The sequence below is a fragment of the Pristis pectinata genome, chromosome 5 (genome assembly GCF_009764475.1).
Source record: "Pristis pectinata isolate sPriPec2 chromosome 5, sPriPec2.1.pri, whole genome shotgun sequence".
In the NCBI taxonomy this organism is placed as follows: domain Eukaryota; kingdom Metazoa; phylum Chordata; class Chondrichthyes; order Rhinopristiformes; family Pristidae; genus Pristis; species Pristis pectinata.
Window position 1 is genome coordinate 115,996,298 of NC_067409.1, and position 15,755 is coordinate 116,012,052.

At 38.8% G+C, this 15,755-nt stretch overlaps 1 protein-coding gene across 1 annotated transcript in view; it reads left to right on the forward strand.

Annotated features, from left to right (window-relative positions):
* The window catches only part of LOC127570160 (insulin-like growth factor 2 mRNA-binding protein 3), a 119,677-nt gene that overhangs the window by 15,196 nt on the left and 88,726 nt on the right, over positions 1 to 15,755 (forward strand). Inside the window, 1 exon segment of the mRNA XM_052015408.1 lies at positions 15,729 to 15,754. Coding sequence (XP_051871368.1) covers positions 15,729 to 15,754 — 26 coding nt within the window.

Genomic DNA, 15,755 nt, shown 5'->3' on the forward strand with positions numbered 1-15,755 from the left:
AATGTACTTGGGGATCTACTTTAAGATTTTTTTAAAAGGGTTTCTTTATTTTGCAACAAGTTTTTCTCTCTTGCATGGGATTTTAATAATAAAAGGTGGGAACCTAGTTTCCTTTTGTTGATAGTCCTTGTAATAAATCTATTCAAATTTTTTCAGAATTTAGATTATGAAATTAAGTGCTCAATAAAATTTGTTCATCTGCTATTTTCACAAAGGTATTTTTTTTACATGGGTCTAATCCCTTGTATATTTGAGTAATTTTGCTGTTCAGAGTCTAATTTCAAAGCATCCATACTTTTAGGAACAAACACTGACTAGCTTTCTGGTATAAGTGTGTGCATTGAGTACAAATTTAATCTTCAGTAAGTCTTGGCAAGTTAGTTGATTGGACAAATATCTTGAGGGCAACAAATGATAGTGTAAAGGGACACACTTTGAATAAAAGGGCACAAGTTTGCAAACCTTTAAAATAACCCTTGTAGAGAGATAGCGAATCAACTAAGATAATCATTGAAAATCAGACTCTAGCACAAAGATAACTTATAAAAACAAAATGAATATAATAGCTTTTATAAGTAGCATGTAAAATACCAAAGTACATTGGCTATGCTACAGTTAAAATATTATGCCTAATTCAGAATTATTTCCAGTCTAAGGGAGTGGATGAGATTCATGGAAAATGTTATCAAAATTAGAGACATTATGAAAGGAAAGACTTTAATCTGGTTCTCAACTAAATTTTGGTGAATCTGTACTACTTCAGAGCTATCTGCACTGTTTGTGTAAGTGACCAAAAGCTTAAAAATTTAGATGTTGCTGAAGGAATAGAGAGATGTTGAGCACATTTTTATTTAATGAAGACTGATTAAAGACATGGAATGTCTAACAGAAGTATTGGTTGAAGTAAAACACCTAATAGTTTTTAATGTTATATGGATAAATAGTTTTTAAAACTGAGATGGGAGCAGGAGAGGGTAACTAATGTGTCTAGTTCTGTCAGCTAGTATGAGCATGATGGGCCAAGTGGCCATTTGGCTTGCTCTTAAGCTGATATTTGTTTTTGAAAGAACTGCCATTCATGGAGCTCAGGGCAAGACCATACGGACATCTGATAAAGGATTTCAAAATTATGAAGCAGTTGATATAGGGGGAAATGGAGGGTTTTGTTTTCATGAGTCAAAAAAAAGTGAAGGTAAAGATAAGAGCCTTTAAGGATCAAATGCTTTCTTTTTGGGAAGCAAGAATGTCAAATTTGTTGCCATATGCAGTTGAAGCAAAGCATGGATGGGAGAAAAGGGCAGGGAAATGTTAATTGGAGTGGAAAGGATTGTACAGAAAATAGACCATTTGGGCTAAACAGTAGATTTTTGTTCTGTAGGTTCCAAAATAATATGTTTGTGGGAGGGAGATTTAATTCTGGACAAACTAAAGAATGAGGGATGTCTTTGGAGAATTGAAGAGCAACTTGGCAAGGAGGAAATTGATAAACCAGAGCCTACCTTGGGTTACCTGATGATGCAGTAGTGGAGTAATCACAAGGAATTCCCTCAAATCAATATGCAACTCTGGCTGTAATTGCCCCAAGTATCTAGCTACCCTTGGTAAAATAATACATTTGCATATCAGATCAATCTGTTCCAGACCAACTTTTAAAAGCAAATGTCCTAATTACAGTATTTGAAGGTTGGTGTGGTGAAGTTGTGCATCTGGCAACCCTTGTGAGCAAATGAAAGTTGTCTTAAGTTTTCAAAAATCCCACAATCTGTTTACAATCTAATAGTGAATTGCCTGGTTACGACTTCGGCTTAAAAATTGGAATGCACCTGGTGTCTGAAAGTAAATGGAACAATGATCCTTGAAACCTTCTTTCCTCCCCACCCAAAGGTATCTTGTCCTTGGGTTCAAGTCTCTCGTTGACATTGCTTATCTCTGCAATCTCTTCAACTTGTAAAACTGCATTCCTCTAAATTTAATCTTGTGCATACCCAGCTTCATCTGCCTTGCCATCAGTCGCTGTGCCTACAAACTGTCTGGGCAGTATTTCCTGCATATTTCTTTTCTGCAACTTTGTTTTGGTGATAATTCAAAGTGTGCCAATTTGAACAAATTTTGGTGGTCAGTTCTGGACTTCCTTTTTGTCCTATTGGTTTTTGGTTGCATTCCTGATAAGTGCCTTGAGACACCTTGGTACATTTTAAAGTTGGCATTGTAAATGTAAGTTGTTTCGATGTAGTCTCTCTGCCATTCTTCAAGTACCCTTCAGGACCAATTCATTTTGCATTGGGGCATCTATCCCAACTGGGATTAATTAGGCAATGGTGAAGATTCTAAAATGTTGAACGTGGGCACCCAAATGAGAACCTTGAGAGGCAAGGCAGTTAAAATTGTCATGCATCCCCTGGTCGAGGTCCAATCTATGTGGGTTCTGGATGACATGAAGGTTGGGGGTGTTGTGGATAGTTTGGAGGGCTGTCAGAGGTTACAGAGGGACATAGGTAGGATGCAAAGTTGGGCTGAGAAGTGGCAGATGCAGTTCAACCCAGATAAGTGTGAAGTGGTTCATTTTGGTAGGTCAAATATGTTGGTGGAATATAGTATTAATGGTAGGACTCTTGGCAGTGTGGAGGATCAGAGGGATCTTGGGGTCCGAGTCCATAGGATGCCCAAAGTGCCTGCGCAGGTTGACTCCGTGGTTAAGAAGGCATGTGGTGTATTGTCCTTCAATTGGGAAATTGAATTTAGGAGCCTGTGAGGTATTGTTGCAGCTATATAAATCCCTGGTCAGACCCCACTTGGAGTACTGTGCTCAGTTCTGGTTGCCTCACTACAGGAAAGATGTGGAAGCCATAGAGAGGGTGCAGAGGAGATTTACAAGGATGCTGCCTGGAATGCGGAGCATGCCTTATGAAAGCAGGTTGAGGGAACTCTGCCTTGTCTCCTTGGAGAGATGGAGGATGAGGGGGGACCTGATTGAGGTGTATAAGATGATGAGAGGTATTGATAGGGTAGATAGTCAGAAGCTTTTCCCCAGGGCTGAATTGGTGGCCACAAGAGGACATAGGTTTTAAGGTGCTGGGGATTAGATATAGAGGAGATGTCAGGGGTAAGTTTTTTTTTTACACAGAGTGGTGAGTGCATGGAATGGGCTGCCGGAAACGGTGGTGGAGGCAGATACGATAGGGTCTTTCAAGAGACTGTTAGATAGGTATATGGAGCTGAGTAAAATAGAGGGCTATGGGTAAGCCTAGTAATTTCTAAGGTAGGGACATGTTTGGCACAGCTTTTGTAGGCCAAAAGGGCCTGAATTGTGCTGTAATTGTTCTATGGATTTCACCAGTGTTCTTCAGGATGGCTTCTCGTCTTGTACCATAGGTAAATTGAGCTAATTTAAAACAATGGTGTCATTATCCTAATTCACATCATGCTGTAATTGCCTTTGTGCATGCTGATCTATATTGGCTCTAAAATCTGCCAACTATCTGTAAAAATTCTCATTCTTGTTTGCAAATATCTTCATTGCCTCACCTCTTCCTTAGCCCAACACTATGCTCCTCTAATTTAGCTACTTCTGATTTTAATCATTCCAACATTAATTATCTGTAAGCCAGATCGGCCTTCCACCCCTTTCAAAGATACTCAATTGCACTCCCCCTGTTTCTGGTCATCTGTTGTGGTGTTCTCCTTTAGTACTGTGCTTGGAACCTGGTACACTTGCCTAACAGAATTGTGAGAGTACTTTAAGCAATTCTATTTACAACTCAGCAAATGAATCTATTGAAGGCCTTGACAACAACAACTTCTGTGCTGCAAAATTGCTGAGCGGTGATCTTCAGTGAGAGTCTTGTCACTAGCCTTGGGAATGTGGCAGTGGTGGTGCCATCTGAATATCACCATCTTCTCAAATGGACCAGACCCCTAATACTTTGTCTACAAGATCAGATTATCCTACAGTGATTGACTTGTCACTTGACACAAAGCAGACATTGAGAGTGTGAGGGAATCATCCATGTATCTTGATAAGTGCAGCTTCATCAAGATGAGGTTGGTCCGGTGTTCAGACCAAAGTGCACTGCTTAATTGGTTGTCCCAACATCCTGACCTTTTGATTCTTTTTACCATAAGTGTACCATGGCTATGCTGTGCACCATCACATTGACTACTTTGCCATCTCCTAAGCCCATGACCTCTTCTGATCAAGAAGAAAAGTAGACACATGGGAACACTGCAACCTTCAAGGGGCACTGTTCCTTTACTGTTACTGGGTCCTAAGTCATGGAACTCGCAACCCAACAGAATTGTAGGAGTTCCTTCACCAGAGGCTGCAGTAGTTCAAGAAAGTGGTTCAGTGCCATCAATGTGGAATGGAGAAATAATAAACAAGCAATCTTCCTGCTTGGAAGCAAACTCAACTTAACAGAGACCAAGAATGGATTGTTGCCATTACTCTAAAGGCTTGCATTTATATGGGCTTCTGATGAGAACTTACAGCCAATGAAGTAGCTTTTTGAAATGGTCATTAAACTCTCCCAGGAAGAAAATTAATAGCTTTTGCTGATGAAGACTTAAGAAATGAGTAAGAAAGCCAGAATGGAAATGATGCTACTAGAACACTGTACTGTCTTCAAAGGAATTCTTAATTCACTTTGAGATTAGCTTTGGCTTTAATTGCACTTGTGCTGATAGATGCTCAACATTTTTGTACCCAAGTCAAATTATAAAATAAGATGGCTAGAATAAAATTTGTGATATCATGTCTAGTTTTGTACAAAAGCAATGCGATTCAACAAAACAAATTCTGTAGACACCATTGTAGTTTGTGGGCTGATGTGGATCTCTCTGCATTTTGAGGAACTTGGGTGTGGATAATTGATTTTTCTTTGGGTGTTTTGTCCCAACTCTCACTCACCTCCTAGTTTTTCCTTCCCTGTTCTGTCCATTCCCAGTGTGATTGGTCTTTGCTTTCTCTGCTAAGGGGTGGAAGGGAGGTGGAAGTATGAAAACTGAAGTGAAAAGATCAGCAGGAGGGTGTGTGTGCAAGTGCTGCAAAACCTGGTTTCCACTTGCCTTGGATATCCTTCCCATTGTATCGTGACCTTGCTCAGTTAAGATCACAAGGTAGTAGGTCTGCACATGCAAACCTTGTTCAAAAAAATTGTGCATGGGATCCCTCTGCTCCTCAAAACTGCAGAGAAAGCAAGTCATCATTGGAGCCCCAAGGTCTACCAAAAAAATACTTTCAGTGAGTTCACAGAAACTTTTCTCTCTGGTTATTGAGTTGACCTTTAATCTTAATATTAACTAATACATCTGAACTCAAGCTCCCATTTTTCACCAGGACATCAGGTAGTCAGGTAAGAAACTTGGGGGTTTTGCATCAGAACAAGGATAGGGTTGTTTGTATCCCTAGTGTTGAACAAACTTCCCCCTCCTAATGGAACTCTTCTGCAGAGCTTTACTTTGCTTCTCTATTTCTACTTGCCTTGGTCCCCCCTCTTCCTAAACCGTGCAGTGTGTTTTATTATTAAGGAATACATAGAATAGATACATTCCGTTGGGAAAGAAAAATACCTAGGAGGTATCCTCCATATGTGGTTAAACTAGGAATGTTAGTATCAAATTTAAAGAAAAAACATTGCACAAAGAAGGGCATCGGGTCAGAAAATTGGACTGCATGTTTTTTTTTAAAGAAGCAGAGTGACTACATGTAATAATTCTTTTTATAATATGAAATGAAGGTAGCAGGAAATATTGAAATGTACCACTTTTTTTAAGAGGGAAAAACAAACTGCTGGAGGAAACTCAGCAGGTCAAGTGGTATCTATGGAGTGGGTGCGGGGGGAAATGAGTTGTCAACTTTTTTTGGTTTGAGACCCTGCATCTTTGTTAACATTTTCTTTTTGGACATCTCTAAAAACTTAGACAAAGTGAGCATTGGTTCTTGTAGAACACAAGTCTGGAATAATGGAAAGTAAGGAGATGGCAGATGAATTGACCATTTATTTTCATCAGTCTTCACTACAGAGCATTTAAGCATCATACAGAAATGGCTATAATTGGGGAGTGGGAAGAACAGGAGAAAATTTATAATCACAAAGGAAATGGTACTGAGCAAATTGTTGGAACTGCAGGCTGATATATCCTTTGGTCCTGATGGATTCATTTTGGATCTCAAAGAAGTGCTAGTAAAATAGTTGATGCATTGAGTTTCAATTTTCCAAAATTCAGGGAGTTTCCACTGGCTAATAAAATAGGCATCATGGCTCATGTATTCAGAGGGAGGCAGAAAGCAGGAGACTCGGACCAATTAACTCGGCATCTGTCGTAGGAAAATTTGTTAAAAGCTATAAAGAGAGGGTGTAATAGTGGGATGCCTAGAAGTTTTCAAGATAATCAGATAAAATCGTGGTTTGTGTAAAGGAAAATCTTGTTTTAACCAATTGACTGGAGTTCTTTTGAAGAAATAGTATGTGCTGTGAATGTAAGGGAATCTGGTGGATGTACCAACATTTCCAGAAAGCATTTGAAAGTGGGGGCTTGTCAAAGGTCAATGTGGAAAAATAATAGCTCATGGTCTAGGAGGAAATCTATAGGTGTGGGTGGAAAGCTGGCTGTCTAAGAAGAAATGGAGAATAGATAGAGTTGGGTCTGTTGCTGCTTAGCAAGGTGTAATGAATGGTTTTGGTGCTGGAGACTGTTGCAATTTGTACAAATGGTTTGGATGAAGAGCCCAAAAGTGTATTGGCTAAATTGGCTGAGGTGAAGATGTGCGAGAGATTAAAGCAAAACGTAATCGTTCTATATCCCTTTGTAGCTTAAGTGAGTAGGCAAAGATCTCACAAATACAGTATGATATGGGAAAATATGCATTGTCTTTTTTTTAAAGCAGGTAAAGGTTTTTCAACAAAAAAAGGAGCAAATTATCTAAATGGTGAGAATTGCAGAGCTGTGAGATGCAATGGGATCTTGATGTACTAGAGTTTGATTGAGAAAAGGCTGGTTATGCAGGTACAGTAAGTAATTACAAAATGGACAATGATACTGTGTATTGGTAGGGAAATTAAATACAAAGTAGGGAAGCTATGGTTCAGTTTTTAGTGGGGAATGGAGTATGTGTCCAAAATTTGTCACTTGTGTGAGGATATGTTGAAAGCAATTGTAGAAAGTTTACTAGACTAACATGTGGAATGGGTAGGTTGCCTTCTGAATAAAGGTTGGACAGGTTAGACATATCCAACTGAATTCAGAGGAGTGAGGACTTGACTGAAATGTAATCTGCTGATGAGTTTTGACAAAGTGAATATGGGAGACATCCAGAACACATTCGGTGTTTCTTATTTTTTTAAATGGCTGTTGATATAAAAGCAAAGTAAGAGGTAAAATTGTTTCTCAGGGTTTGAGTCTTTGGAACATGCTTTTTCCTTCAGAGGTTGTAGAAGCAGGGTCCGTGAATACTTTTAAGGCAGATGGAGATGGGTTCCTGAAAAGCAAACATGCCACTTGACTGGGAGGAGAATAATGCAGCGTTCAGGTTATTATGCCAGCTTTGATTTTATTGAATAGCAGAACAGACCTGAGGGGCTGAGTGGTCAATCTCTGCTCCTAATTTTAGATACAAGTGGTAACAACACTTGCAAAATCATAGATTTGTATTAAATAAGTGTAGAATGAAGAAAAAGAAATGTTTGACAAATGTGTTGGATTCTAACTAACAGAAAAGATGAGAGAAAGCCAGTGGCATGTGGTGTATTTGTGCTTTCAAAAGGCTGTCAAGGTGAAGTGCAAGTTATTTAACAAAATTGGAGGCTATAAGTAAGGGGGTGTTGCTGGAGCTCCAGCTGGTCAGTCTTTATGGTTTAGGCAAAGTGACCAAGGGTAATATATCCAAACGTGCTAATGATACAAAGCTAGGTAGCATGGCAGATGTGGAGTCAAATCAAATGGGTGAAGATGTGGCAGATGCCATATGATGTGTGGGGAAAAAATCTGAAATTATCCACTGATAGAGAAGAATAAAGGCTATTTTTTCAGATGGTTAGAGATTAGAAAATGTTGTTCACGAGGGCCTAGTTTCGTTCTACATGAATCACAGAAAGTTAACATGCAGGTAAAGCAAGCAATTAGAAATGCAAATAGTATGTTGGTCATTTTGTGAGTACAACAGTAAAGACAACTTTCAGCAATTAGGAGGATATGGTGGTACTGTATCTGGAATATTATATCTGGTCTCCCTACCCAAGGAAGAATCTTTGTGAAAACTCACCATATTGAATACCAGGGATGGTTGAGCCCATTTGGGCCTATACTTTAGAAGAATTGGGAGGTGATCTTAGTCGAGCACAATTTTTAAGAGTTTGGTAGATATGGGAATGATATTTCCCTTTGGGGCTTTCCCAAACCAGGGATCACTCTCTCAAATAAGGGATGAGCCAATCAAGATAGAGGTGAGCAGAAATTTCTTCACCCAGGGAGTAGCTACTCATTTGAATCGTAACTCCAAGCTTCCCAAGAGCTGTGAAGGCTCTGTCCTTGAGTAGATTCAAGACTTTTCTTGTGTATTAAGGGAATTGAGAGAGATGGGTACAGTAAAGTGGCACTGTTATGAAAGATTGGCCATTGTTTAATTGCATGATGTTAGGGGCTGTATGGCCTACTCCTTCTATGACACTTTCACTTTACTTTAATTGCTGTTCATTTAATTTCAAATTCTGAATGTAGTTTCCACACCAAAAACACCTTTTTTTTTGCTCCCTCTGTTATGCACTGACACTGAATTTTCACATTTCCAGCATTGTCATGAATTCCTTTATGACATGAAGTTGTATTCTATACTGATGCTACAACACGATTTAAATATTTCAGGATGTTGATTTTATTAATGCACTTGAAAATAATGGTAAACAAAGTACTTTGCAACATTCCTGATATGGTAATTAAAAATTAAATTAATGACCTTATGAGACAAATGTCAAGAGTGACTTTCCAAGTTTCTCATAACTTGGACCATTAATGGGAATTCATCTTCATGGTTTTTCTTTATTTTCATCAGTGCTTGAAGTTGCCACACTAGTTTCTGTAATCAAACTAGATAATTAACAGTGTGGTTTGACTAGGTCATTGTACCAAGTTTCTGATGCATTTAGTACCACTTGCACCTTTGAATTTAAACATTTTGTCCCACTTGTAGACTGAATCATAAGAAGCTAGACTAATGGTTCATTTTAAAAACTGAAGGAATGCTGCACTTTTGGAAGATTCATTAAGCTACTGCCCTATTTGGAGTCTTGGGCAAAGGTGAAAGGTCACACAACACTTAAGTTCCCTTCTCTTCACAATCTGTGGTGTTTGATCTCTTAATGTCTTCTTGGCATGCCTGTTCTTATCACCAAACCTTTTTTTGTTTGCAGTTCAGGTGGCCAAATCAATAAATGCTTTGGCACACCTCTGTAGGGGATTGAGATCATGGAATTATTACAGCACAGGAGGAGGTAATTTGGCCAATAGAGTCCATCTGCTCCTGGAAGAGCAACCACATGACCACCAACTATCTTGCTCTTTCCCGTAGTCCTGCTAATTATTCTTGTGCTTAGCGTAAGTTTGGATCTAGGATGAGGGGCCCGAGTTAATTGATTTTTTTTAAATGCTGGGTTGAGAGCCAGTTGAAGTCTGTGGTTTAAATTGCTGGTTTTATCTTTACATTTGGTTGATCTGTCCTTTTGGATCAGTTAAATTTAAATTATGGAGTAAGTTAAGTTTGTCATTGTTTTTTGTGGCCTTGAGGGAAACATCCAAGACAGTTGGCATTTTCCCTTCAGATCAGATTTCTTTATTAGTCACGTGTACATCGAACCACACAGTGAAATGCATCTTTTGTGTATAGTGTTCTGGGGGCAGCCCACAAGTGTCGCCACGTTTCTGGCGCCAACATAGCATGCCCACAACTTCCTAACCCGTACATCTTTGGAATGTGGGAGGAAACTGGAGCATCTGGAGGAAACCCATGCAGTCCCGTGGAGAAACATACAAACTCCTTTACAGACAGTGGCTGGCATTGAACCTGGGTTGCTGGTGCTGTAATAGTGTTACACTAACCACTACACTACCCTATGTTGTTCCTTGCAATGTTCAAGTTTTTATATTGGGGGGGGGGGGGGTTACATCTTCAGTATTTTAGTTTTTCAGTTTTTGTTGCATCTTAAATTGCTGTGGTTGTCCATGGACAGGGTTTCACTTCTGTTTATACTAGCTGTTACAGGGCATAAGCTGGAGGCATTGATGTTTCACTGGTCGTTTTTGAAGCTAATTGTTTTGACCAGCTCCCTTGATGTATTAATGGACTCTCAGTCTAAGTACCAATTTTCTCTCATCCAAATTGCCAATATTTAATGCTGAAAACAAGTATGAATTGTTATAATTTGAAAGTCAGTATTAAAGACGAGGATACAATTATCCAACAGTAAATTGGTGCTGGTCCCTGAGCTGGCTTCACGTTTTCATTCATAGTAAACTAGGTTGGCAGTGATGAGGTGGGCAGAAGAATGAATGAGGAAGAGGGAAAGAAATGCCCAAGGTGAATGAGAGTGGCATACAACACTTGTCCACAATGGAACTGTTCAAAAAGAAAATGTTCACACTGTTTGGTCTCCTTATTTAATTGTAGGATGTGGGCATTGGTTTGCAAGTTGCCCCTTACCTGCCCATTCTGATCTCACCTTGAAGGTGGCAGTGAGCAGACCTCTTGAACCATGTGGTAAAGTTTATGCCTAAAGTGCTTTAGGGATTTTGTCTAAGCTATGATAATAGGATAGCAGTACAGTTCCAAGACGGGTGTATAACTTGGAGGTTATCTTGCAGGTTGATGATTCTTTTGCTCCTCCTGCACTTAAGGTGGTAAAGATTGCTGAGAGATGCTATCAAAGAAACTTAGCAAGTGCACCACAGCCACAATATATTTTAGCAGAATAACATTTCAGCACAGACTAGAAGGGCCGAATAGCCTGTTTTCTGTGCTGTAGTGTTCTACAGTTCTATAACTGGGATGGAGTTGTGTTTAAGTGGTGGACTATTTTCACCTGCATTAGGTTGAGCTTGTTGAGGTGGTTTTGCAAGCAATTAAAGAATATGAAAGGGTTTCTCCTGCATTTTGGACTGTATAAGTTGTCAGAAGGCTTTGGGACTTGGACTTTGTAAACTTCTGAGCTGTGGTTTTTGTTTCGAACCACAGTATTTATGTGACTGATCCAGTTAAGCTTCTAATCAAAATTAAGCAGCAAAATATTGAGGAAGCTGTTGGGGTGGTGGGGTTAGTTGTCACCTTTTGAAGTCTTGGAGATGGTCAGGCTCTGGTGCTGTAGGTGGTCATTGTTTTATTTAGCATTTCTGAAGGTTGAATAATCCTTACTAGCCCAAGTTTGAAAGTTGTCAGGGTCCTGTTGCATGCACATACAGATTGCTTTGTTCTCTAAGGAGTAGTGAATGGAACTGTAAAAGGCCAGTAGTAAAGCATGTTTCCTCGGGGGGGGTGGGGGAGGTCAGGAAATAGTCCACTTGTAACCTCAAGATCATGTTGAAGCAGATAAGATTAAGTCAAGGAAACTTCCCTGAGTATCCACTTAAATGATGAGTAAATTAACATCCAACAACTCCAAACATATTCCTTTTCATGCTGAGTATAATTCCGGCCAAGGGTGGCGTTTCCATCTGACCTGATTCCCATCAACTTTTAATTTACTGAGCTTGGCAATGGCACATGGTCACATTATGCCTTGACCCACATCCTTGCTTCTGGAATTCTGTTCTTTGCTCAATGTTTGAACCAAATGGTCATGTAGGTAGTGTGTTTGATGAGCTATGACAGCTTCTATCACTCTGGTAATGTTCAAGCATAGATGGATGGGATGGGCTGGCCTTGACAAGTTTAGTGGACAGAAGAAAACTGGCAACTGTCCATGTTATTTTCGATGCCAGTTTGAAGTACAGGAACAATTTGGCTAATGCAGTGAGTCTTTCTGGTGCTCAAGCTCTTATCTCTACGGTCAGCATTTTGGGGTCTTTGACCTTAACTCTATACTGTAGCCTTAGCAGCCGCTGCTTGATATTACATGGGGAAAGTCAAAAGGCTGAGGACGGTTTGGTGGTGAGCATGATTGGAGACTGGTGGATCATTCACTCTACTCTTGACTGATGTAGGAAATGTTTTGACTTTGTATTTTCATTTGCTTGCGAAAGGGAATATTTGTGGAGCCTTTTCATGTTTGATGTGTGGTGTTTTAATTGCCAGTCAAGTGCCAGGTAGTGGTATTTGCTGGAGTCCTAACCCTCCTTTAAATTTAACTGGTGTATCAATGGCAAACCAGTGGGGGAACTGGGGGTCTCTATTGATCAGAAACTCCATCTGCACCTCGTGGAGGTGTCAGAGGTATTGTGTGTGAAAGTTAAATATTCCCAGCTTGCTCTAAGTACGTAAGCTGTCCGGAACTAGGTAGTCTTTGATTGACCGTGCACTGAGTACCTTGTATGTCCACATCCTTTTCCAACATAATGAGGCTGCATTATGCATAGGATGCACTGCAGCAGCATGCCAGACAATTTTTGTCAGTATCTTCAAACCTTTTGTATTGCCATTTGTATCTGAGTCAAATTCTTGGAGCTTGTTGTCCAACAGTACTGTTCTGCAGCTGCCCAGGAAACCTCACCACCACTTCAGTGACAACTAGGAAATTGCAAGCAAGGCAAGTTGTCATTACAATGGCCACATCACAAGAAAAAAAGAATTAACAACAAATGGTGCCCATGATTCATTGGCGAAACAGTTGAAGCATTCTTAAATATCAATGCAATTAACCAAAACCCTTTCTAGTTTCTGTGTGGCTGTCCATCCTCTAGTTTTCTAGATTACAGAATGATGCACTTTTGATACTTGTCTGTTATACCTAAGCTGACAGGCTCCTCAAACAATAGTATTTTAATAATTCCTTGGACTAAGTAATACTTAATTTCCTTTTTAGGTATCCATTTTGAAACATCAGCTTCTCAAATTTATATTTTTAATTGTATCCTGAAGTGATTTTTCAAAAATACAATGTATTGAAGATTGCTTTAAACCACATGGTAATGGAACTATTTAAAAACAAAAATTGCAGCATTGTGGTAATCCATTTGTAAACATGACTTGGGCCGTGAGAGTTGAGAGTAGTTTTTTAATTGGTGTGAATGCTGAGTGTGTTTCAATTTAGTCGTACATTTTCTCTAAGTTGCCTTGGTTTGAAGGCCTTGGCAAACACTAATGCTTAAATTCAAATTAGTTGAATTAACACTATTTATGATCCTTTAGGTACTTTATTTTCTCATTTTGATCTGTGTTGCTCCAGTGAATTATTTCACGAGCTAAGTAGTAAGCATGCTTGGAATTTGGGAAGTAGATTGCAGTATCATGAGGTTCAGTGAATTTCACTGTAAAATTGAAATTCTTTTCTGATGGGGAAACTGACCTAGGATAGTTTGATATTCAAAGCAGCTTTGATAAATTCTATTTTCCTTATATAGGAGGTAAAGAAACCAAAACTCTGGTGCAGTCAGAATTTGAGGGAAATGCTGGGATGTTTAGCTGCTTTCTATCGCTTTCTTAATTTGTTTTGTTTTAGAGCTTTCTCTTCCCTTTTTTTTTCCCAATTTTTAATTGGCTGAGAATATTTTAAGTATAGAGATATTCCTGGCTTTTCTGTTTTACTTTGGTCATCTATTTTACAGAATGGTTGTACTTTTGTCTGGTTCTAATAAGGGTCTTGCAAAAGTTGATCTGTGTTTTTAGATTCTGACTGATTTGACTATTCAATGTTTAAATTCTATCTGGTTATTATCTGCATTGCAATAAAATCACTTTTTTAAATGACTGTAGTTAAAAGATTTAAATAGTGAGGTGTCAAAACCAATCATTTAAATTGAGCTTTCGAAATGCTGGAAACCTTTAGTACATTAGCACTTTGTGCTCAGAATTTAGTAACGATAGATTTGTGAAATGGTTAATTTCCTTTTGCTATTCATAAAGGAAAATATCATCTGCTTGTGGAAATACATTGTTCATTTAAGCATTTGTGATTGTTCCAGTAGCATTTTAATGTCATTATGGTAAATCAGTTAACTTAAATATGACTTGTCAAAAATAAATACTAGTTTGGTCTCAAATAGATTTCTGCATAAAACAGCTCAATTAGAATTTGAGTCAGAAGTAGTTGAAATTAACTGAATACCCTCTAAAATATTTAAAGATGTTCACATAAGCTAGATATTTTACAAGTATGAAGTACCGTGCTAAGTTATAGTTCATAATGGTTTTCAAAGTTGCAATTTTTGGATGAGATAGTATTGCAAATCATTTGAAAGGTGCATTAGAGTTCTCGTTCCTCCATCACTCCACCCCAACCTGCCTTATTACCTCCTCCCGCACTTACTTACTGTGCTGCCACCTCCTAACCCTGGCCCTTCCTGAAGTTAGCCAAGGCTCAGGCCAAGTTTAACCTATTTGGGGGGGGGGGGGTGGTGGGGAGAGGGAAAAGAGGTCTTGAATTGGTTTCATTAAAACTTGGCATGAAACATTGTCAGACATCAATTCTCAAATTTTGAATTTTGGGCCTGCTTGCAAATGGTATTTAGAGATAGGAAATTTGTTAAATGACTGATAGCTAAAATGTATTTTGTTGCTTTATGCATCCGCATGCTGTCATTGTGGAGGTTCCTACTTCCAACTGTGCACATTGAGTCCATCAGGTGCAGATGAATCATGAAATGGAGGATAGTTTATAATACAAATTTCTGCAGATAATATTAGGTAAGAATCCTTTTCTTATAGCAGTATTGGATGTACCCCTTTTTGTTCAAATCAAAATACCCTTTTCAGTGGCATTACCTTGTAAAGAAGGTATGTAAAGTTGATTGGTGGCTGCTCAGTTGAATGGATTGTCAGTTGTCACCTTTTTGGGATGGTGGAATGGGGTTGCAGAAGTAATGAGGGTTATTTTGGTGTAGAAAATTATATGAAAGGACAGAAGTGTCCTTTGCAAAAAGTAATAGCAAAAAAATGCAAATGCACTGAGCACATTTGCGTGTCAATGCGTCTTCTTAATTTTTTTCTGTAAAAGCTCATGATTCAATTATTTTAAACCTCTTACCTTGGATGGCATTTGAGATTGCATTGGAGTATTGGATTCTGGGGTAAATACTGACTGAAATCTCATCAGTAACTGTAAAATTTCTGGGCAGTTATAGTGACGGTAGTTCATTGAAAGGAACTAGTTTTGAGTTTTGCAGCTACCTCCTCTGTGAATTTGTATTCTGTTTTCTGATTTATTTTTGTGCAAATGGAGAGTTGTCTTCTGGCTTTCACTTTGTCAATTATTTTGACATCCTGTCATGTCAGTTTTTTAACCTGTACACATGAGTACTGTGAGGGTGACTACAGGTGGATTGGATACCTACAATGCTTTTATGGGTTTTGGACTACAGGAATTTGGTGTGTGGAGTCGGGAATCCTGTTGGTATAGTATTTACTGGAGATATCCACAGAATGAGCTTTTGTTTGGGACCATCTTGTAAAAGATGATGTAGGTGGGGCCAGGAATGGAAATTTTCATTTTGAAGTATCATGACATCAGTGTTTATCTTGGAGCTACTGAGGGAAAAATATATTCACTTCATTGTTTGATTTCATAAATTACCTTTCTTTCTTTCCACAGAAGTCGGAAACTCCAGATCAGGAATAT